Source organism: Stegostoma tigrinum, chromosome 42, assembly GCF_030684315.1.
Source record: "Stegostoma tigrinum isolate sSteTig4 chromosome 42, sSteTig4.hap1, whole genome shotgun sequence".
Lineage (NCBI taxonomy): Eukaryota > Metazoa > Chordata > Chondrichthyes > Orectolobiformes > Stegostomatidae > Stegostoma > Stegostoma tigrinum.
Window position 1 is genome coordinate 9,675,579 of NC_081395.1, and position 21,637 is coordinate 9,697,215.

General features: G+C 49.3%; 1 protein-coding gene across 2 annotated transcripts in view; it reads left to right on the forward strand.

Moving 5' to 3' along the window:
• LOC125449256 (neurexin-2-like) overlaps positions 1 to 21,637 on the forward strand; it is a 1,112,849-nt gene that overhangs the window by 37,573 nt on the left and 1,053,639 nt on the right. For both annotated transcript variants that reach the window (XM_059641436.1, XM_059641437.1), the window contains exon 2: positions 11,467 to 11,484. In XM_059641436.1, the coding sequence (XP_059497419.1) occupies positions 11,467 to 11,484 (18 nt within the window). The remainder of the gene's footprint in view (positions 1 to 11,466; positions 11,485 to 21,637) is intronic.

The window sequence follows — 21,637 nt, forward strand, 5'->3', positions numbered from 1 at the left end:
ATGAAAATGGCTTGGCTTTGCTGGGGCTTGTTGTGTCATGTCATGGGCTGTTTCCAACATAACCAACCCAATTGCACTTAGTAATGTTCCCCATTGTTACATTCCCCCTGCCCCCACCCTCCATAGGAGGCAGCACGGTGGCTCAGTGGTTAGCGCTCAGCGCCAGGGACCCGGGTCTGATTCCATCTTCGGGTGACTGTGTGGAGTTTGCACATTCTTCCCGTGTCTGTGCGGGTTTCCTCCGAATGCTCCGGTTTCCTCCCACACTCGAAAGATGTACAGGTTAGGGTGGATTGGCCGTGCTAAAATGCCCCCTAGTGCCCAGGGATGTGCAGGTTAAGGTGGATTGGCCGTGCTAAATTGTCCCATAGTGTCCAGGGATGTGCAGGTTAGGGTGGATTGGCCGTGCTAAATTGCCCCATAGTGTCCAGGGATGTGCAGGTTAGGGTGGATTGGCCGTGCTAAATTGTCCCATAGTGCCCAGGGATGTGCAGGTTAGGGTGGATTGGCCGTGCTAAATTGTCCCATAGTGCCCAGGGATGTGCAGGTTAGGGTGGATTGCCCGTGCTAAATTGTCCCGTAGTGCCCAGGGATGTGCAGGTTAGGGTGGATTGGCCGTGCTAAATTGCCCCATAGTGTCCAGGGATGTGCAGGTTAGGGTGGATTGGCCGTGCTAAATTGTCCCATAGTGCCCAGGGATGTGCAGGCTAGGGTGGATTGGCCGTGCTAAATTGCCCCGTAGTGTCCAGGGATGTGCAGGTTAGGGTGGATTGGCCGTGCTAAATTGCCCCATAGTGCCCAGGGATGTGCAGGTTCGGGTGGTTTGGCCGTGATAAATTGCCCCATAGTGCACAGGGATGTGCAGGTTAGGGTGGATTGGCCGTGCTAAATTGTCCCATAATGCCCAGGGATGTGCAGGTTAGGGTGGATTGGCCGTGCTAAATTGCCCCATAGTGCCCAGGGATGTGCAGGTTAGGGTGGATTGGCCGTGATAAATTGTCCCATAGTGTCCAGGGATGTGCAGGTTAGGGTGGGATTGGCCGTGCTAAATTGCCCCATAGTGCTCAGGGATGTACGGGTTCGGGTGGTTTGGCCGTGATAAATTGCCCCATAGTGCACAGGGATGTGCAGGTTAGGGTGGATTGGCCGTGCTAAATTGTCCCATAGTGTCCAGGGATGTGCAGGTTAGGGTGGATTGGCCGTGCTAAATTGCCCCATAGTGTCCAGGGATGTGCGGGTTCGGGTGGTTTGGCCGTGCTAAATTGTCCCATAGTGTCCAGGGATGTGCAGGTTAGGGTGGATTGGCCGTGCTAAATTGTCCCATAGTGCCCAGGGATGTGCGGGTTAGGGTGGATTGGCCGTGCTAAATTGTCCCATAGTGCCCAGGGATGTGTGGGTTAGGGTGGATTGGCCGTGCTAAATTGTCCCATAGTGCCCAGGGATGTGCGGGTTAGGGTGGATTGGCCGTGCTTAATTGCCCCGTAGTGTCCAGGGATGTGCAGGTTAGGGTGGATTGGCCGTGCTAAATTGTCCCATAGTGCCCAGGGATGTGCAGGTTAGGGTGGATTGGCCGTGCTAAATTGCCCCGTAGTGTCCAGGGATGTGCAGGTTAGGGTGGATTGGCCGTGCTAAATTGTCCCATAGTGCCCAGGGATGTGCAGGTTAGGGTGGATTGGCCGTGCTAAATTGCCCCATAGTGTCCAGGGATGTGCGGGTTACGGTGGATTGGCCGTGCTAAATTGCCCCCTAGTGTCCAGGGATGTGCAGGTTAGGGTGGATTGGCCGTGCTAAATTGTCCCATAGTGTCCAAGGATGTGCAGGTTAGGGTGGATTGGCCGTGCTAAATTGTCCCATAGTGTCCAAGGATGTGCAGGTTAGGGTGGTTTGGCCGTGATAAATTGTCCCATAGTGTCTTGAGATGGACAGGTTTAGGTGGTTTGGCCGTGCTAAATTGACGCCATGCAAAATTGCGCTGTTGTGTCCAGAGATGAGCAGATTCGGGTAGGTTAGCCTGGGAAATGCAGGGCTTGTGTTGATGGTTGGGACTGAATGAGATGCTCTTCAGACTGTTGCTTTAGACTCTGGGCCAAATGGTCTGGTTCCACTGTCCCTGGACTATCATCCTTTCGTCTCTCTCTCTCTCTCTCTCTCTCTCTCTCTCTCTCTCTCTCTCTCTCTCTCTCTCTCTCTCTCTCTCTCTCTCTCTGTTTATCTTTATCTCTCTCTTTCTGGGTTCCTCTCGACCTATCAGCTCACTCTTTATTCACCCCCTGTCTTCACCAGGGGAGGCAAGAACATAATGGTATTATCACTAGACTATTAATCCTGAAACTCAGCTAATATCCTGGCAACACGGGTTCGAATTCCCCCACCACAGATGGTGAAATCTGAATTCAGTAAAAGTCTGGAATTAAGAGTCTAATGATGAACATGAATCCATTGTTGATTGTTGGAAAATCCTATCTGGCTCACTAATGTCCTTTTGGGAAGGAAACTGCCATCCTTACCTGTTGTGGGCCTACATGTGACTCCAGACCCACGGCAATGTGGTTGACTCTTAACTGCCCTCTGGGCAATTAGAGATGGGCAATAAATGCTGGCTAGCCAGGAACATCCTCACACCTTTCCCCAACTCCTATCAACTCTGCAAAAGGGTCAATGCACTGGAAATGTTAGTTCTGCTTCTCTCTACACCTCTCTACACAGACAGTGCCAGACCTGCTGAGTTTCTCCATTTTAATAAAAAGGAAGTGTAATTATAAGAATACAGAAGTGGCTCGTTGCAGTGGAAGCCTTAGAGGTAGACCCCGGTGCAAGCAGAGGGGAGAAATCTGAAAATGGCCTCTGATGGCGTGAGAGGGCGATTGGGAAGCGAAGAGGTTAATTCAGCAGAAGGCAAACAAATTTGTGGCTGTGAGGCGGTAGAGTGCCTGTTTCCCCAACGCTGATATGCATTTCTCTGGTCAATAGGATAATCTCGACAGGCTGTCAGCTTCCTCTGGGCCTGTTGTGGCTGGGAGCCTGACAGCTGAAAGTCCCTCAGCTTTCGCTGTCTGTCTGGCTGATGGTTCCTTGAGATGGCTGGCCCAGAGCAACTAACTCACACATAATTGCTTGCCAGCCTGTGACCGCACAAGAGGCTGAGCTGACAAAAGTAGTGTGGCACCGAGATTAAAAGCAGAGAGCGCGTTTGGATGAGGGCCAGGGCCTTGTGCCTGAATGTGACGGAGGAAATCTTTGTCAGGTTAGGGTGGGGTGCATTCAGAAAATTGGTTGCTGGAGCTTACTTTTTGTGTGGGGAGGGTGTGAAAGGATGAGAGATGCGAACCCCATCCATTTTCCCTCCTCTCTCGCCCAACCTCAGCGTGGTGGTGAAGGGATGAGCCAATGTGTGGGTTGCTTTGAGGATTTGAGAGTGTGCATGAGAGATGGGCCAGAGGCAGCGGTAGTAAAACTGTGTTCAAGAACCCCCCAGGGTCCCAGAGAACCCCGTGTGGGCCTTCCATCATGCTCTCCCCGCCCTGTCACCTCTATGTAGCCATGCATCTCTGGCCATCTCTCCCCCGGCCGCTTGATCACCGTTCCCTCACAATCCCATCTGGATCTTTGGGATTCCCTCAGATGGAGTCAGGATTTGAACTCAGCGCCTCTCTTTATGAAGCCTAGTGTCAGTTTTGTGGTCTCTGTATGCGAGGAACGATGTTCTGCCCATGGAGGGAGTGAGGCAATAGTTTACCAGACTGAATCCTGGGATGGCAGGACAGATGTGCGAGGAGAGATTGAGTTGATTAGGACTCTATTCACTGGACTCTAGATGAAGGAATTCAAGTTAGGTCCCTGACCATAGAAGTTAACTCTATTGGCAAATCCTGTTGACCAGACAAAATGCATATCAACATTAAAAAATGCACTCTGACTCCTCACAGTTTGAAGCCACATCTTTGACCCTTCCGCTGAATTAACACCCTTGCTTCCCAAACGCCCTTGTTGGCCATTTTCAGATTGTTCCCCCTTCTCCTTGTGAGCTGGTGCCTACCTCTAGTGTTTCCCCGGCAACAAGCCAGGACATCATCCCAGTGATCCCAGGAGCTTACACCACTTTACACCGTGCATGGGGACTTGATGTGGCATGTTATGGGCTGCTTCCAACGCAGACAGCCCAACTTATGGTCCCCATTATTAGCTTGTCTTTCACCCCGGTTCTCTGTCATACATTCCTTTGTCTTGCGAACTGTCATTGGCTTTTTCTGGGTCCCATCTCTGCTTTTCAAATCACTCCTTCCTTCTCTCTCTCTCTCTCTCTCTGTCCCCCGCCCCAGCATCTGCTTTCAGCATTCAGAAGAATCCCTACAGTGTGGAAGCAGGCCATTTTGCTCACTGGGGTCCACAGCACCCCTCCAAAGAGCAGTCCACCGAAGCCAACCCTCCCTCCCTCTCCAACCCTCCATGTCCACGGCCAATCCACCCTAACCCGCACATCCCTGTGCACTATGGGGCAATTTAGCACGGCCAATCCCACCCTAACCCGCACATCCCTGGGCACTGTGGGGCAATTTAGCACGGCCAATCCACCCTAACCCGCACATCCCTGTGCACTATGGGGCAATTTAGCACGGCCAACCCATCCTAACCTGCACATCCCTGGGCACTATGGGACAATTTAGCACGGCCAATCCACCCTAACCTGCACATCCCTGGGAACTATGGGACAATTTAGCACGGCCAATCCACCCTAACCTGCACACCCCTGGGCACTATGGGGCAATTTAGCACGGCCAATCCACCCTAACCCGCACATCCCTGGGCACTATGGGACAATTTAGCACGGCCAATACACCCTAACCTGCACATCTTTAGACTGTGGGAAGAAACTCATGCAGACTCAGGGAGAACAGGCAAACACCTCACAGACAGTCACCTGAGGCTGGAATCGAAGCCAGGTTCCTGGCGCTCTGAGGCAGCAGTGCTAACCAGTGAGACACTGCATTGCCTTTTCCCCACTGTTACACCATCTTTTCTCAGCTACTATCAGTTCTAATGAAGGGTCACCAGACTTGACATGGTTACTCTGCTTTCTGTTCATGCCCTGATGCGTTTCTTCATAACATGGGGTTACAATCTGAAAAGGGGTGCAGCAGCACAGGGACCTGGGCGTATTGGTGCACAGACCGCAGAAGATGGCAGGACAGGAAGAGACAGCAGTTAATAAAGCAGACAGTGCCCTCGGCTTTATTTATAGGGACAGAGAGTCCAAGAGCAGGGAGGTGATGTTGAACTCAGACAAGATGCTGGTTAAACCTCAGCTGTGTCCAGTTGTGGGCGCCACATTATAGGAAAGACGTGAATGTATTGGGGGGAGAGAGAGAGAGAGAGAGAGACAGTGAGAGAGAAAGAATGCAGAAGCGATTTACAAGAATGGTTCCAGGGTTGAGAAACTTCAGGGGTGAGGATAGACTGAAGATGTTGGGGACTGGCCTCCCTTGGAGAGGAGAAGGCTGCGAGAGGGAGATCTGAGAGAGATTTTCAAAATCCTGGAGCGAAAGCTGGATAGAGCAGACAGGGAGAAACTGTTCCCACTTGGAAAAGGAACAAGAACGAGAGAGGCACGTAGAATTAAAGTGAGGAGCAAATGAAGTGAGGGTGACGTGGAGGAAAATGTCCCACCCAGCAAGTGGTTAGGGGGTGGGATATACTGCCTGAAAATGTGGGGGAGGGGCAGGTTCAATGGAGGCTTTCAAGAGAGGGGGGCCGTTGGATGCTATTGGGGCAGGGTTATGGGGGAAAGGAGGCAGGAGATTGGCGCTAGGGGATAGATTCAGGCAAGACGGACCAAATGCACCGTAACAATTTGTCCATGTGGTTGGGTGGGGCTGCATCTCATGGTCTGACTCTGTAGCAACTCTTTTGGAAACGGGAGGGAGCGGAATGATGGGGAGCAGAAATCCGTCACTCTGCTCTCCCATTCTGAAAAGCAAACTAACTCTGAAAGCATTGCCTGAGGACTGCCAGCGATGGTAGCCGTCCTGGGAGAATTTTCCCCTACGCTGGGCTCTCATGTAAGAGAGAGAGAAAAAAAATCAATCTGTCTGCTCACTGAGTTTAACTGGTCATGTTAGTGATGTGTGATGCTGAGCCTGATATATTTGGTCAAGGTGGGAGTGTGGAATGGCGGGGGTGGGGGGAGGGAGTGGGGTCATTCCCGCGAACAGATGTGACTGCGGAGATATCTTCAGGATGATCAATGCCTGCTCACAGATGAAGTGTTTGCAATGTTTTCATTCACCAAATCCCGTGCTGACATCCTTGCTGCGTGGCCAGACTTCGCTTGACCCTGGAATAGAATCATAGAATTATGCAGTGCGGAAAGGCCATTCAGTCCATTGAGTCTGCACTGGCATGTCTGAAACACCTGACCTTCAACCTAATCCCATTTATCAGCACTAGACCACCACTGACGCTCAGTCACAGCAGTGCATACCATCTGCAAGACGCCCTGCAGCAACTCAGCAGTTCTTAGGCAGCACCTTCCAAACCCACGACCACTTCTATCTAGAAGGACAAGGGCAGCAGATACATGGGAACACCACCCCGTTCAGGTACCCCTCTGAGCCACTCCCCATCCCGAATTGGAAATATATCAGCTGACAGTCGAGTATCCCATCACACTTCTAACATGTGCCTTGTCGATGGTGGGCATACTTAAGAGAGTCACAGTATTTGCCACTGTATTACCAGATCTGACTTGTTCTTGTGGCCATTATATTTATGTGGTGAGTCCATTTGAGCTTTGGTCAATGGTAGCCCCCCAGAATGTTGATAGTGGGGCATTCAGTGGTGGTAATGCCACTGAATGTCACAAGATGGTGGCTAGATTGTCTCTTACGGCCATAGCCTGGCATTTGTGTGGCACGAATGCCACTTGCCAATTGCCAGCCCAAGCCAATTGAGTTTCTGATCAGTGGTAGCTCCCGGGATGTTGGTAGTGGTCTGTTGATAGTGTCGAAGTGATCCATACCCACAGAAATCCCCAGAAGGATAAGCCAGTAAACGTAGCATACAGGGATTTCTGGTATGACACATCTTGTGGATTTCAAACCCTGTGGAGTTTATAACTAGGAATTAATGACTTTTTCCCTCCCTTCCCTAACCCTATGAAATGGTCAGTGCTCAAGGACAGTCAGATCAATGCAGTTCTTGCCAGAGACAAGGCGTGAGAGATTAATTGAGGAGGGGGCGGGGAGAAAGAGATGCAAGATGTTTATCGGCCTTTCTGTTGTCAAACTGTAAGAAGCCAGGGACTAAAGGCAGGAACTTGAGTGAGCACTTTAGTTCAGATTCATCAGATCACAGACCAAATAACTGAGAGGGAGTGAAAAGGATATTCTGGTAAAGTTGTGTCAAAATATTTTGCTGCCTTGGGCTTTTAATATTTCACGTACTGAGCAGCGAATCAATAGTTAGCCAAGGACACAGTGAGGACACAGACTGTCTTGGCACAGCGCTGCTTTGGGACTGAGGCTGAGGTATTATCGGATGTGTCTTCCGGAGCGATCAGCTCGTTTTCCTGCAAGACGCAATCCTGAGAGAAAGGACGACCGTTAACTCGTTCTGTAAGGAGCCACGGAGCTCTGTCTGGAAAAAAGGCAACAGCAGCCTGCTGTATTTGTGCAGTGCCCTTGGGTGGCGTGAATCTTCTCTCGACGCTTCACGTGGCTTCTGGAAGCGAATGCTTGAAGCATGTCCATCCGCTGGACATGGGGACCAGTCAGGAGTCACTTAAAACGAGGAGGAAGAGGTTTTGGGGAGGGAATTCTGGAGCTTAAGGCTCCTGGCATTTGAGGGTATGGTCGCCAATGACAAGTGATGGGGAATTGGGCAAGGCTTTCAGACGCTATAATTCAGTGAGATTTTGGAGAGCTGTTGGGATGGAGGAGTTCATGGACCTAAAGAGAAGTAGTGGGGGTGGGCGTTCATAGAGTCATAGAGCACGAAACAGACCCTTCAGTCCAACCAGTCCATGCCGACCATAATCCCAAACTAAACCAGTCCCACCTTCCCGCTCCTGGCCCATATCCCTCCACACCTTTCCCTGTTCATGCACTTATCCAAACGTCTTTTAAACGCTGTAACTGTACCCACACCCACCACTTCCTCTGGAAGCTCGTTCCACACACGGACCATTTTCTGTGTAAAAGAATTTCCCCTCATGTCCTGTTTAAATCTTTCTCTTCTCACCTTTCTGTTATATGCCCCTAGACTCCCTCCCACCTTAGGGAAAAAGACACCTGCCATTCACCTTATCTATACCCCTCATGATTTTATAAACATCTTTAAGGTCACCCCTCAGCCTCTCACACTTCAGTGAAAAAAGTCCCAGCCTATCGCAGCCTCTCCTTATAACTCAAACCTTCCATACCTGGTGATATCTTGGTAAATCTCTTTTGAACCCTTCCTATAACAGGGAGACCAGAACTAGACACAGTGCTCCAGAAGAAGCCTCACTAACGTCCTGTACAACCTCAACATGACATAGTTGTAGCAATTCTAAGAATGATCATCAATTCTTGTTTCAAAAATAAAAACCCATCTAGGTTCACCAGTGCCTGTTTAGATGGAAGGGGCAATCTGCCATCCTAACCTGAATCCACATAGCAGTAGGGTTCTGCCCTCTGAAGTGGTTGGGAAAGAAACTCAGTCCAAGGGGCAATTAGGGATGGGCTGCAGATACCAGAGAGGTCCACATCCCATGACAGAATCGGTCATGGAAATGGGAGGCCCGAGTCCAATTGAGTTGCAGTGCATACCACATTGAGAGGCTGGCAGTGCTCCTACCTCTGAGACAGAGGCTCAGCTTCAAGTTCCACCTGCTCCAGAGGTATCTGATAGGGGGCCTGAACAAGTTGGCCCCAAATGTCTGCAGAAATGAGTGGCTGACTGGAGTAGATAGGAAGGATCAGTTCGGCTTTGGCAGAAAGAGGGGCAGGTTTGGCAGGTTTTTAAGACAGGTGGGGGGAAGGGGCTAAACCGGTGTCTGGAAATCACTGCCTGAATGGATTGTTGGGGCAGAAACCACTGCATGGACTATAAAGACCCAAACTTCTGCACCCCAGGCCTTGATGAGATCTTGAAGAGCTGTTAGGTTGGACGAGCTGTGGGCCTAAAGAGGAGTAGTCGGGGTATCATAGAGTCCAACCTGTCCAGTTCTGGCTTCCCTGTTATAGACCATCCCACCAACATTCACAGCCATAAGGTCATTAGTTGCCATTTCCGCCACCTCCAGCAACATGCCACCACCAGACACATTTTCCCCTCCCCTTTCTAGTCTGCCTCCTGCAAGGACTGTTCCCTCTGGGACATTCAGGTCCACACCTCCTTCATCCCCAATACCCCCCCCCAACAAAAAAAAAACAGCTCATGGCACCTGCCCATGCAACAGCCAAAGGTGTAACACCTGTCCTGCCCTTTATGCAAGGGTCCAAACATACCTTCCAGGTGAAACAGCACTTTACCTGCATTTCCCACAATCTAGACTACTGCATTCGCTGCTCACAATGTGGCCTCCTTGACATGGGGGAAATGAAGTGTAGACTGAGTGACCGCTTTGCAGAATATATGCGTTCTGTTTGCCAAGAAAGACCGTGAATTTCCAGTTGCCTGCCACTTTAACACACTACCCTGTTCCCTGGCCAACTTCTCTGTCTCAGGCTTGCTGCATTGCTCCAGTGATGCTCAGCCCAAGCTGTAAAAGCAGCACCTCATTTTCTGCTTGGGGACCTTGCAGCCTTCTGGCTTAATATCAAATTCAATAAGTTTAGGGCGTGAGCATTCCCATGTCCCTAGCCCAACCCCAACACACCAGGCTTTGTGATCAGTGATAATGAGAACTGCAGATGCTGGAGAATCCAAGATAATAAAATGTGAGGCTGGATGAACACAGCAGGCCCAGCAGCATCTCAGGAGCACAAAAGCTGACGTTTCGGGCCTAGATCCTTCATCAGAGAGGGGGATGGGGTGAGGGTTCTGGAATAAATAGGAGAGAGGGGGAGGCGGACCGAAGATGGAGAGTAAAGAAGATAGGTGGAGAAGGTGTGGGTGGGGAGGTAGGGAGGGGATAGGTCAGTCCAGGGAAGACGGACAGGTCAAGGAGGTGGGATGAGGTTAGTAGGTAGGAGATGGAGGTGCGGCTTGGGGTGGGAGGAAGGGATGGGTGAGAGGAAGAACAGGTTAGGGAGGCAGAGACGGGCTGGACTGGTTTTGGGATGCAGTGGGTGGAGGGGAAGAGCTCGGCTGGTTGTGTGGTGCAGTGGGGGGAGGGGACGAACTGGGCTGGTTTTGGGATGCGGTGGGGGAAGGGGAGATTTTGAAGCTGGTGAAGTCCACATTGATACCATTGGGCTGCAGGGTTCCCAGGCGGAATATGAGTTGCTGTTCCTGCAACCTTCGGGTGGCATCACTGTGGCACTGCAGGAGGCCCATGATGGACATGTCATCTAAGGAATGGAAGGGGGAATTGAAATGGTTTGCGACTTGGAGGTGCAGTTGTTTATTGCGATCCGAGCGGAGGTGATCACATAGTCTGCTATTACACACAACCCATTATCCACTCCTTTGTCTGTCTAACTGTTCTTCTGTCTCTTTGGGCTCTATCCTGCACTATCATTTACCCCCGAACCCGATCGTCTGCATATAAACTGACGTTTTCCTAGCTACCCTCAATTCACCAGACCCGAAATGTTAACTCTGATTTCTGTCTCCATGGATGCTGCCAGACCTGCTGAGCTTTGACAGCAACTTCTACTTTTGTCTCTAATATCAAGCTGGAGATGGCTCAGAGTAGATTTACCAGGATGTTGCCGGGAATGGAAGGTTTGAGTTATAAGGAGAGGCTGGTGAGGCTGGAACTATTTTCACTGGAGTGTAGGAAGTTGAGGGGTGACCTTACAGAGGTTTATATTATCATGAGGGTGTAGATAAGGTGAATGGCGGGTGCCTTTTCCCCAGGGTGGGGAATTTCAAGACTGGGGAGCATATTTTTAAGGTTAGAGGAGAAAGATTTAGAAAGGGCATCGGGGCAGTTTTGTTTTGCAAAGAGAATGATTCATATGTGGACTGAACTTCCGGAGGAAGTGATGGATACAGGTACAGTTACAGCGTTTAACAGATGTTTGGATCAGGCCATGAATAAGAAATGTTTGGAGGGATATCGGCCAGGAGCAGGCAGGTGGGATTGTTTTAGTTTGGGATTATAGTTGGCATGGACAGGTTGAACTGAGCTGTATAACTGTATGACCCTCTCTGCAGTATTGTATGGTTTGTACATCTCTGTTCCCTTCAACTGTATGCTGTTTATTGTAAAATGCGAGACTTGACACTGTAATTTCTAATGTTCAGTGCTTGTGATTACAGTAAAAATGCAATATCTAACCAATGTTCCCCTTTGCTTCCTTCCTCTGCTCCTGCCTACAGAAGACCACTCGATTGAAGGTGAGTACTGCTGCTGACCTATCTCCATGTTTGTACTGTTCAGTTAGTTATGTTGCTGTAGGTGTGTCTTCCTGCTTGTGGGGAGATGCTGAGGTATCACTGCTGATTGAATGGTGGCCTCTGGGTTCAGCTAAAGTCAAAACAGCACTGAGTTGTGGCTTTGACTCGTATCCTTCTTATGGACACATTCATGTCACAGTAGACAATGCACTGGTGCGTGCACACGCTCTCACACACACCACTCTCTCTCTCTCACTCTGTCACACACACACACACACACACACTCACACTCACACTCACACTCACACACACACACACACACACATACACACACACTCATATACACACACACACACACAAACACACTCTCTCTCAACACACACACACACACTCACACTCACACACACACACATTGGATACACAAGCCCCCATATATTGCCATACACCAGCAAGTGAACAAGAATGCACTAGGACCACCCAAGTACAGACTAACCCCCCACCGCAGCTTGTAGGCGCCTCACACACAGCGAGAGCTGAACAAGCATGTGCAGTTATGAGCGATCTCTGGGCTATTGGCAGGTTACCCTGGTTACCAAGTCGCTTTACATGACGATGCATCAGGAAACCAACAGCTGGCAAGTCTTTGGGGAGCTGAGAGTTTCTCGTTTTCCTACCAGAACATGGAAGGTGACAGGCTAGATAGCAGGTTTCTCTCCAATCTCACACAAAGGCGGGTTTGGTGCTGGGGAGTGTGTTGGTCTGCTCTCTCTCTCTCTGTCTCTCTTTCTTTCTCTGGGGACCATGGCCATGTCCAGTGACCCATTAGGTCCTTCCTGTCCCACTTTGCGTTTCTCCATCAGGGCCATTCTTTCTCACCTAGGGACAGATAGGAGAAGTACTCCGAAAGGGCACACGTCTGAGGGAGAATTCACCTGGCGCGCACGGTTTCAATTTTGAACCACCAAGGTTTCACTTCGGGGAATGTACTGTCTGGGGTTTTGGGGGCTGTGGGGGTAAAGGGGGACAGTGATTCAGAGCTGCCTCGATCCACAAGAGAGAAACAAAACACTTGAGAAGGGGGATAATGATTACCTTTGTAAGGGATTGGGGTCGGGAGGGGCTACAGAATATAGTGATGACCCTGGGCCAACAGGACAACAGAAGAACAATCAGAGAAAACCATCAGGCTTGAAACATTGCGATAAGACAGCGTCTCGATTTAAATTTACCTCTAACAAGGCTGCAACCCTGCTCCTGTCATGTAACCTTTCAAATAGTCTTCTTCATTTTCCTCGTGGCCTGTCTTCAGAAGGGTCAACACTTTTTGTTTTAATTGAAGGCAGAAGCATGGGATATTGTTTCAAAAATACCTCAAATGTTGATTTATCCCTAGTTCCAGGACTGGTCTAAAATGGTCTGTGTGTTTTTGTTTTAAGCTTAAATTGTATATGAGTTAGTGTGAAGTTTTAACACAAGGATCGAATACTTCATCAGAAAGAGGTCTTGCAATCCCATTTCCGGCTAGTTTTGCCATGATTTCCTTCATCTTTTAGAAGAATGAGTCGGGTAGGGGGTATCTTATAGAAACCTACAAAATTTGAACAGGCCTAGACAGGGTTAATGCAGGATGGATGTTCTTGATGACTCAGAGAATCCAGGATTGGGGGTCACAGTCTAAGGATTATGGGGTGGGCCATTTAGGACTGAGATGAGAGAAATGTCTTCACCCAGAGTGGGGAGCCTGTGGGATAGGCTCTGCCACAGAAAGTGGTTGAGGCCAAAACATTTTCAAGAAGGAGTTCAATATAGTTCTTGGGGATAAAGGGATCAAAGAGTATCGGGGAGGGGGGGGATGTTGTGGTGGTGGTGGAGAAGGCTTGAAGGGCTGAATGGCTTATTCCTGATCTTATTTTCTACCTAGCTGCCCAGAGAGACAGAGAGAGAGATACAGAGACAGAAGTTGTGGAATCATGAGGGGCATGGATAGGGTGAATAGACAAGGTCTTTTCCCCAGCGTAGGGGAGTCCAAAACTAGAGGGGCATAGGTTTAAGGTGAGAGGGGGAAGATTTAAAAGGGACCTGAGGGGCAACTTTTTCACACAGAGGGTGGTACGTGTACGCATTGAGCTCCCAGAAGAACTGGTGGAGGCTGGTACAATGATAACATTTAAAAGGCATCTGGATGGGGACATGGAGAGGAAGGTTTTAAGGGGGATACTGGCAAATGACACTAGATTATTTCAGGATATCTGGTCAGCATGAACAGTTCGGACCAAAATGTCTGATTCTGTGCTGTAGATCTCTTTTGACTGCAAGGAGTTGAATAACGATCTGAGTTAGATAGTGGTTAAAGGGTAAAGGGGATCAAAGATTGCAGGGGGAGAAAGCGGGGAGCAGGGGACTGATTTTGATGATTGGCCATGATGATACTGAATAGCGGAGCAGGCTTGAAGGCCTGAATGGCCTGCTTCTGCTCCTATTAGCTGTATACGTTGGGAGGCATGACAAGTTGATACATGACATGGTTGGCCACTCACAACACAGCTGCCTTTCCTGTCGAATCCCAGAGTCGGATTCGAACCCAGAGTTTCCCGCTCTGAGGCAGTGACACTTCCCACTGTGTGTTTAGGACCCACTTGTCAAACTCTCCTCCCTCAACTGTCTTTCCAAGGCAACACAGATATTGTTCATTGATGTTTCCTGCCTTCATTTTGAAGCCACGTTTCCGTCGATATCTGGTTTTTAACCATAAGACAATAACAGATAATCTCCCATTATCTCTGATCACAATTTTAACAGGTAATCTCAACTGGGAATTCAGGAGAAAACAGGGAGTGGGGGAAAATCGTCCCCGTTAATACCTTCAGAAATACCATTAAAGCATCAAAAAGAGGGGAGAGTGGATGAACACTCAAGCGAGAACATAATGGAAGGATATGGAGTTGGAGGGGAGGTGAGAAGTGGGGCTAGTATGGACTCAAGGGGCTGAGTGACCTGTTTCTGTTCTAGAAATACTCTGCAGTTCATTTGTGACAATCACTCGTGGAGCATTCATAGAATCACTACAGTGCGGAAGCAGGCTATTCAGCCCATTGAGTCCATGACAACTCTCTGAAGAGCATTCCACCCAGATCCACCTCTTGTCCTTTATTTCTCTACTCTGTATATCGCTGGACTGTGGGAGGAAACCCACGCAGACATGGGGAGAATGAGCAAACTCCACACAGGCATTTGCGCAAGGCTGGAATCAAAACCAGGTCCACGATGCTGTGAAGCATCACTGCTAACCACTGAGCCAACGTGTCTCCCTTCGCACTGGTAACGTGTCATGGAGAATAAAATTTGAAGACACTGAATTCACTTGAGCTAATGGGCAGCCAGAAGCCAAAATGAGCTGGCTTGGAGTGGCGAAGAACAGCCTGGTGATTAAAACCTCGCCTTTCCCTTCAGCTGTGCAGTGCGCTCTCGGTCTGGCATACAGTTGATCACATTTGATCCTTCCTTGCATTAGGAATTCTCAGACTGTCTGCTGTATCTAATCTTTCCAGGGCTGAGTAGTAAGCCGGTCTTATCAAGCACAGCATGGACTATCTGGGGACTGTCACTGGGAAAGCAGATAAGGGCCTATAAAATCTCAGCCAGCATAGTGAACATCCTGCCTTTAGATAAACGTCGCCACCAGCAAACTCCCGAGGGATGCAAACCACCTTTAGGGTTAACCTTCTGTGTGCAGCTTACTTCAGCTCCATTGTCACCCCTTACCCGTTTAGGACATAGTTCCAGCATGGCCACTGGCTATTTTCAGCCTATCTATTGTAAACTCCCCAGGTACTGAAGCAGTCTGCTTCCAAATACAGCAAGATCTGGACGGTATCCAGGCTTGGGCTGACAAATGGCAAGTAACACTAGCGCCACAGAAATGCCAGGCAATCTAACCATCTCCCCTTGACATTCAGTGGTGTAACCGTCACTGAATATAACCGTTGCCCCTTGATATTTGATGGCGTTACCTTCATTCAATCGTATCATTGCCCCCTTAACACTCAATGGCGTTACCATCACCGAATCTAACCATCTCCCCTTGACATTCAGTGGTGTAATTATGACTGACACCTGCACTATCAATATTCTGGGTGGTTACAATTGGCCAGAAACTCAACTGAACCTGCCATATAAACACAGCAGCTGTAGAGCAGGCTAAGAATATTGTGGCGAGTAACCCACCTCCTGACTCCCCAAAGACTGCCCACCATCACCAAGGCACAAGTCAGGAGTGCATTAGAATACTCCCTACTTGCCCCTGGAAGGGGGCAGCCCCAACAAGACTCATGAAGCTCGACACCATCCAGGACAAAGCAGCCCCCGCTTTGATTGGCACCACATCCACAAACATCCCACTCCCTCCACCCACCGACGCTCAGTCGCAGCAGTGTGTACCATCTACAGGATGCCGACTGGGAAATATATCGGCCGTTTCCTCAGTGTTACTGAGTCACAATCCTGGAATTCCCTCCCTAAGGGACAACGTGGGTCTACCCACAGCACACGGACTGCAGCGGTTGAAGAAGGCAGCTTCCTACCACCTTCTCAAGGGGGCAACTAGGGACTCATCCAGCAAGACCCGTGTCCCATTTGTGAATGAAACAAAATGGAGGAGGGCTAGTGGCCACAAGGCTTAAGAATATTTATCTAGAAACTGTGAGACTTCCCAGAATGCCCATTGTTAGTCGCTGCTGTTGTGTTTGTAGGCCCCAGGATTACCGAATCTGGGGTCCTGAGCTCTCCGTTTGCAGAGAGTAAAATCTTCCATCCTTACCCAGACCTGACAACATGTGACTCAAGGCCCAAGGCGGAGGGGGTCATTCACTCTGAAATGCCCTCCGAGATGTCTGAGTGAGCCACTGACTTCAAGGGGCAATTAGGGATGGATGTCAAATGCTGGACCCCAGAGAGCTGCCAAGACGTTTCAGTTGTGGGGGTTGAGGGGTTGTTGGAGGGAGTTGGCGGCCACAGCAGGAGGTCTTCTTGAGTGTGTTTTCCCTCTCTGTCCGTGCTGACCATTTCCCTTCACCTGTTTGGTTGAGATCGGGTATCTGGGCCATGAGTGCAGGGACGAGCTTTGATGTTCATGGATGGAATGGGGTGGGGAGGGGGGCGTGGGTGGTGACATGATCAAGAGCCACAGCTGCCCGAACACGTGATGTGCATTTCTGTAGTGCCTTCAGTGCAATTGCAAGAGAGCCTGGCAGCCAGATGGTGTCATTTGTCTGGGAGGGAACCAATCTACGCAGAGCAAGCTTCCACAAAGGCTGGTGTGCTCATGGCCCGGAATATCTGCTCCCAGCGAAATGTTGGCTGAGGGTCAGTGATTGACTTTATACTATCTACAGCTTCTCCCCCCACCCCACCTCAGTAGTGGCTGTGAGATCATCCTCTCCCACCCAAGAACTCCTGCCAAGCAGCTTGTTGAAGGGAGAGTGCAATGCTCCCTCATTGACACATTTGACATGCCAATCTCCGTTAGGGTGCCAGCTTTCAGGAGTGGACATTGGATCCCATTAAACCTTCAGCAGAAATAGGCTGTTCAGCTCATTCAGTCTGCTCTGCAATTCAGTGGGATTGTGGCTGATCTGATCGTCCTCAACTCCACTTTCTTGCTTTGTTCCTTTCCTGATTAAAAGAAAAACTTTCTCAGCCTTGAATCTACTCAGTGACCCAGCCTCGACAGGCATCAGTGGTAAGGATTTCCATGGATTCGCTCCCCTCTGAGAGAAGAAATTCGTCCTCATCTCCATCTTCAGTGGACAGCCCCCTCAATCTGACATGATGTCCCCCTGGATCCTGGACTCTCCCACAAGGGGAAACAACCCTCCACACCTACTGTGTCAAGTCCATCTAAGAATGTTTCAATAAAGTCGCCTCTCATTCTTCTAAACTCAGTACTGATCCAACCTACTCAACCTTAACTCATATGACAGTCCCTCCGTATCTGGGACCAGCCGAGTGCACCTTCTCTGGAACTGACTCCAACGCCATTACATATTTCTTCAGATAAGTGGCTGTAAATGACTCTCAGTATTCTAGCTCTGGTCTGACAATTGCCTTGTACTGTGTTAGCAAAACCTCCTGACATTTATATCCCACTGTCATCTGAAGCAAAGTCATGAGGGTTATGCCTTTGGCCTTGGGGGAGGTGATGGTCTAGTGGTATTATTGCTGGACCTGTTAATCCAGACGTGCAGCCAATTTTCCATTGACCCAGGTTCAGATCCCCCCACGGCAGATGGTAAATTTGAACTCAATTTAAAAAAAAATACAAAATTAAGAATCTAGTGATGACCATTAATTGTTAAAAAAAAGCCCAGCTGGCTCACTCATGTCCTGTAGGGAAGGAAACTGCCATCCTTACCTGGTCAAGGCCAAATATGACTCCAGACCCACAGTAATGTGGTTGGTTCTTAACTGACCTCTGGGAAATTAGGGATGAGCAGTAAATGCTGGCCTAGCTAGCGATGCCTCATCTTGTGAATGGATTAGGGAAAAACTCATTACCTCAGAGGCTAAATAATTGTGTGTCTTTAAGACAGAGATAGATGGGTTCTTGATTTGTCATGGCATCAAAGGTTATGGGGACAATGGGATTGCACATATCAGCCATGTCATATGGCAGAACAGACTCAGTGGGCTGAATGGCCGAATTCTGCTCCTCCATCTTACAGACTGATGTGGCTATCCTCCCCATTCACCAGTCAGACACATCACTTCACCCTGTATATATGCACACAAGCATGCAAAGTAGGGGCAGGAGTACACCTCTCACATCTGTTTCACCCACTTCACTAAGATCATTGTTCATCTGGTTACTCCACATTTACAGAGTCACAGAGCTGTGCAGCAGAGAAACAGACCCTTCGGTCCATCTCGTCTGTGTCGACCAGATATCCTGAATTAATCTAGTACCATTTGCCAGCATTTGGTCCATATCCCTCTAAACCCTTCCTCTCCATGCACCCATCCAGATCCCTTTTAAATGCTGTAACTGCCTGTGAGGCTGCCTGCTGTAAATGCCTCCACCACCTCCTCTGGCAGCTCCTTCCACACACGCACCACCCTCTGTGTGAAAAAGTTGTCCCTCAGGTCCCTTTTAAATCTTTCCCCTCACACCTTAAACCCATGCCCCTCTAGTTTTGGACACCCCTCACCCTGGGGATAGGACCTTTGTTATTCACCCTATCCATGCCCCTCATGATTTTATAAACTTCTACATGTTCACTCCTCAGGCTCCGAGGCTTCAAGGTAAATGGCCCTAGTCTATTCAGCCTTTCCCTATAGGCCAAATCCTACAACCCTGGCAACATCCTCGTAAATCTTTATTCCCCCCATGACCTTTCATCCTACCCTCGAATCTATCCACCTGGGCCTTAAAAATATTCAGAGCCTCCACTTCCTGGCCTGGCCTGCAGGTGATTCTGGACTCACAGCAATGTGGTTGCCTCTGGACAATTAGTGATGAGCAATAAATGCTGCTTGGCCAGTGGTGTCCTCATCCTGTTAATGAATAAAGGATAAAAAAAACTCTGCCTTAAATAGATGCCCCCTTGTTTTTAAACAATGATCTCTCTGTCTAAATTCTTCCAAAAGGGGAAACACACTCTCCGCATCAAGCCGTCAAAACCCTTCAGGATCTTCAAATTTAACCTCTGTCTTATCTAACCTCCAGCGCAGTCTTTCCTCATAAGGCAGTCCCCCATTCCAGGGATTACTTGGGTAAATCCACTCTGAACTGCCTCCAACAGCACTCCAGATGTGGTCTCATTGATACCCTGAGTGTGTCAGAGAACGTATGTGTGAGTAACCAGGTTTGTAAAGCTGTATGTATTTGTGTTGGTGTGTTATTGCGAGTGTGAAAAGTGGGTGCGTGGCTGTGAGGCTGGATGTGTTTATGCAGGTGTGAGGTTGTGTGTTTATATGTGTGTGCCAGTGTGAGGCTGTGTGTGTTTATGTGTATGTGTGGGTGTGAGGCTGTGTGTGTTTATGTGTGTGTGTGGGTGTGAGGGGGTGTGTGTTTATTTGTGTGTGTGGGTGGAGGCTGTGTGTGTTTATGTGTGTGTGGGTGTAAGTCAGTGTGTGTTTATGTGTGTGTGTGGGTGTGAGGCTGTGTGTGTTTATGTGTGTGTGAGTGTGAGGCTGTGTGTGTTTATGTGTATGTGTGGGTGTGAGGCTGTGTGTGTTTATGTGTGTGTGTGGGTGTGAGGGGGTGTGTGTTTATGTGTGTGTGTGGGTGGAGGCTGTGTGTGTTTATGTGTGTGTGGGTGTAAGTCTGTGTGTTTATGTGTGTGTGTGGGTGTGAGGCTGTGTGTGTTTATGTGTGTGTGAGTGTGAGGCTGTGTGTGTTTATGTGTGTGTGTGGGTGTGAGGCTGTGTGTGTTTATGTGTGTGTGTAGGTGTGAGGCTGTGTGTTTATGTGTGTGTGTGGGTGTGAGGCTGTGTGTGTTTATGTGTATGTGTGGGTGGGAGGCTGTGTGTGTTTATGTGTGTCTGTAGGTGTGAGGCTGTGTGTGTTTATGTGTGTGTGTGGGTGTGAGGCTGTGTGTGTTTATGTGTATGTGTGGGTGTGAGGCTGTGTGTGTTTATGTGTGTGTGTGGGTGTGAGGGGGTGTGTGTTTATGTGTGTGTGTGGGTGGAGGCTGTGTGTGTTTATGTGTGTGTGGGTGTAAGTCTGTGTGTTTATGTGTGTGTGTGGGAGTGAGGCTGTGTGTGTTTATGTGTGTGTGAGTGTGAGGCTGTGTGTGTTTATGTGTGTGTGTGGGTGTGAGGCTGTGTGTGTTTATGTGTGTGTGTAGGTGTGAGGCTGTGTGTTTATGTGTGTGTGTGGGTGTGAGGCTGTGTGTTTATGAGTGTGTGTGGGTGTGAGGCTGTGTGTGTTTATGTGTGTGTGTGGGTGTGAGGCTGTGTGTGTTTATGTGTATGTGTGGGTGGGAGGCTGTGTGTGTTTATGTGTGTCTGTAGGTGTGAGGCTGTGTGTGTTTATGTGTGTGTATGGGTGTGAGGCTGTGTGTGTTTACTTGTGTGTCTGGGTGTGAGGCTGTGTGTGTTTACTTGTGCGTGTGCATGTGAGGCTGTGTGTGTTTTTGGGTGTGAGGCTGTGTGTTTATGTGTGTGTGTGTGGGTGTGAGGCTGTGTGTGTTTATGTGTGTGCGTGGGTGTGAGGCTGTGTGTGTTTATGTGTGTGCGTGGGTGTGAGGCTGCATGTGTTTATGTGTGTGTGTGGGTGTGAGGATGTGTGTGTTTATGTGTGTGTGTGGGTGGGAGGCTGTGTGTGTTTATGTGTGTGTGGGTGTGAGGCTTTGTGATTATGTGTGTTTGTGGGTGTGAGGCTGTGTGTGTTTATGTGTGTGTGTAGGTGTGAGGCTGTGTGTGTTTATGTGTATGTGTGGGTGTGAGGCCGTGTGTGTTTATGTGTGTTTGTAGGTGTGAGGCTGTGTGTGTTTATGTGTGTGTGTGGGTGTGAGGCTGTGTGTGTTTATGTGTGTGTATGGGTGTGAGGCTGTGTGTTTATGTGTGTGTGGGTGTGAGGCTGTGTGTTTACTTGTGTGTCTGGGTGTGAGGCTGTGTGTGTTTATGTGTGTGTATGAGTGTGAGGCTGTGTGTGTTTATGTGTGTGTGGGTGTGAGGCTGTGTGTGTTTGTGTGTGTGGGTGTGAGGCTGTGTGTGTTTATGTGTGTGTGTGGGTGGGAGGCTGTGTGTTTATGTGTGTGTGTGGGTGTGAGGCTGTGTGTGTTTATGTGTGTGTGTGGGTGTGAGGCTGTGTGTGTTTATGTGTGTGTATGAGTGTGAGGCTCTGTGTGTTTATGTGTGTGTGGGTGTGAGGCTGTGTGTTTTTATGTGTGTGTGTGGGTGGGAGGCTGTGTGTGTTTATGTGTGTGTGTGGGTGTGGGTGTCAGGATGTGTGTGTTTATGTGTGTTTGTGGGTGTGAGGCTGTGTGTGTTTATTTGTGTGTGTGGGTGTGAGGCTGTGTGTTTATGTGTGTGTGGGTGTGAGGCTGTGTGGCTTTATGTGTATGTGTGGGTGTGAGGCTGTGTGTGTTTATGTGTGTGCGTGGGTGTGAGGCTGCATGTGTTTATGTGTGTGTGTGGGTTTGAGGATGTGTGT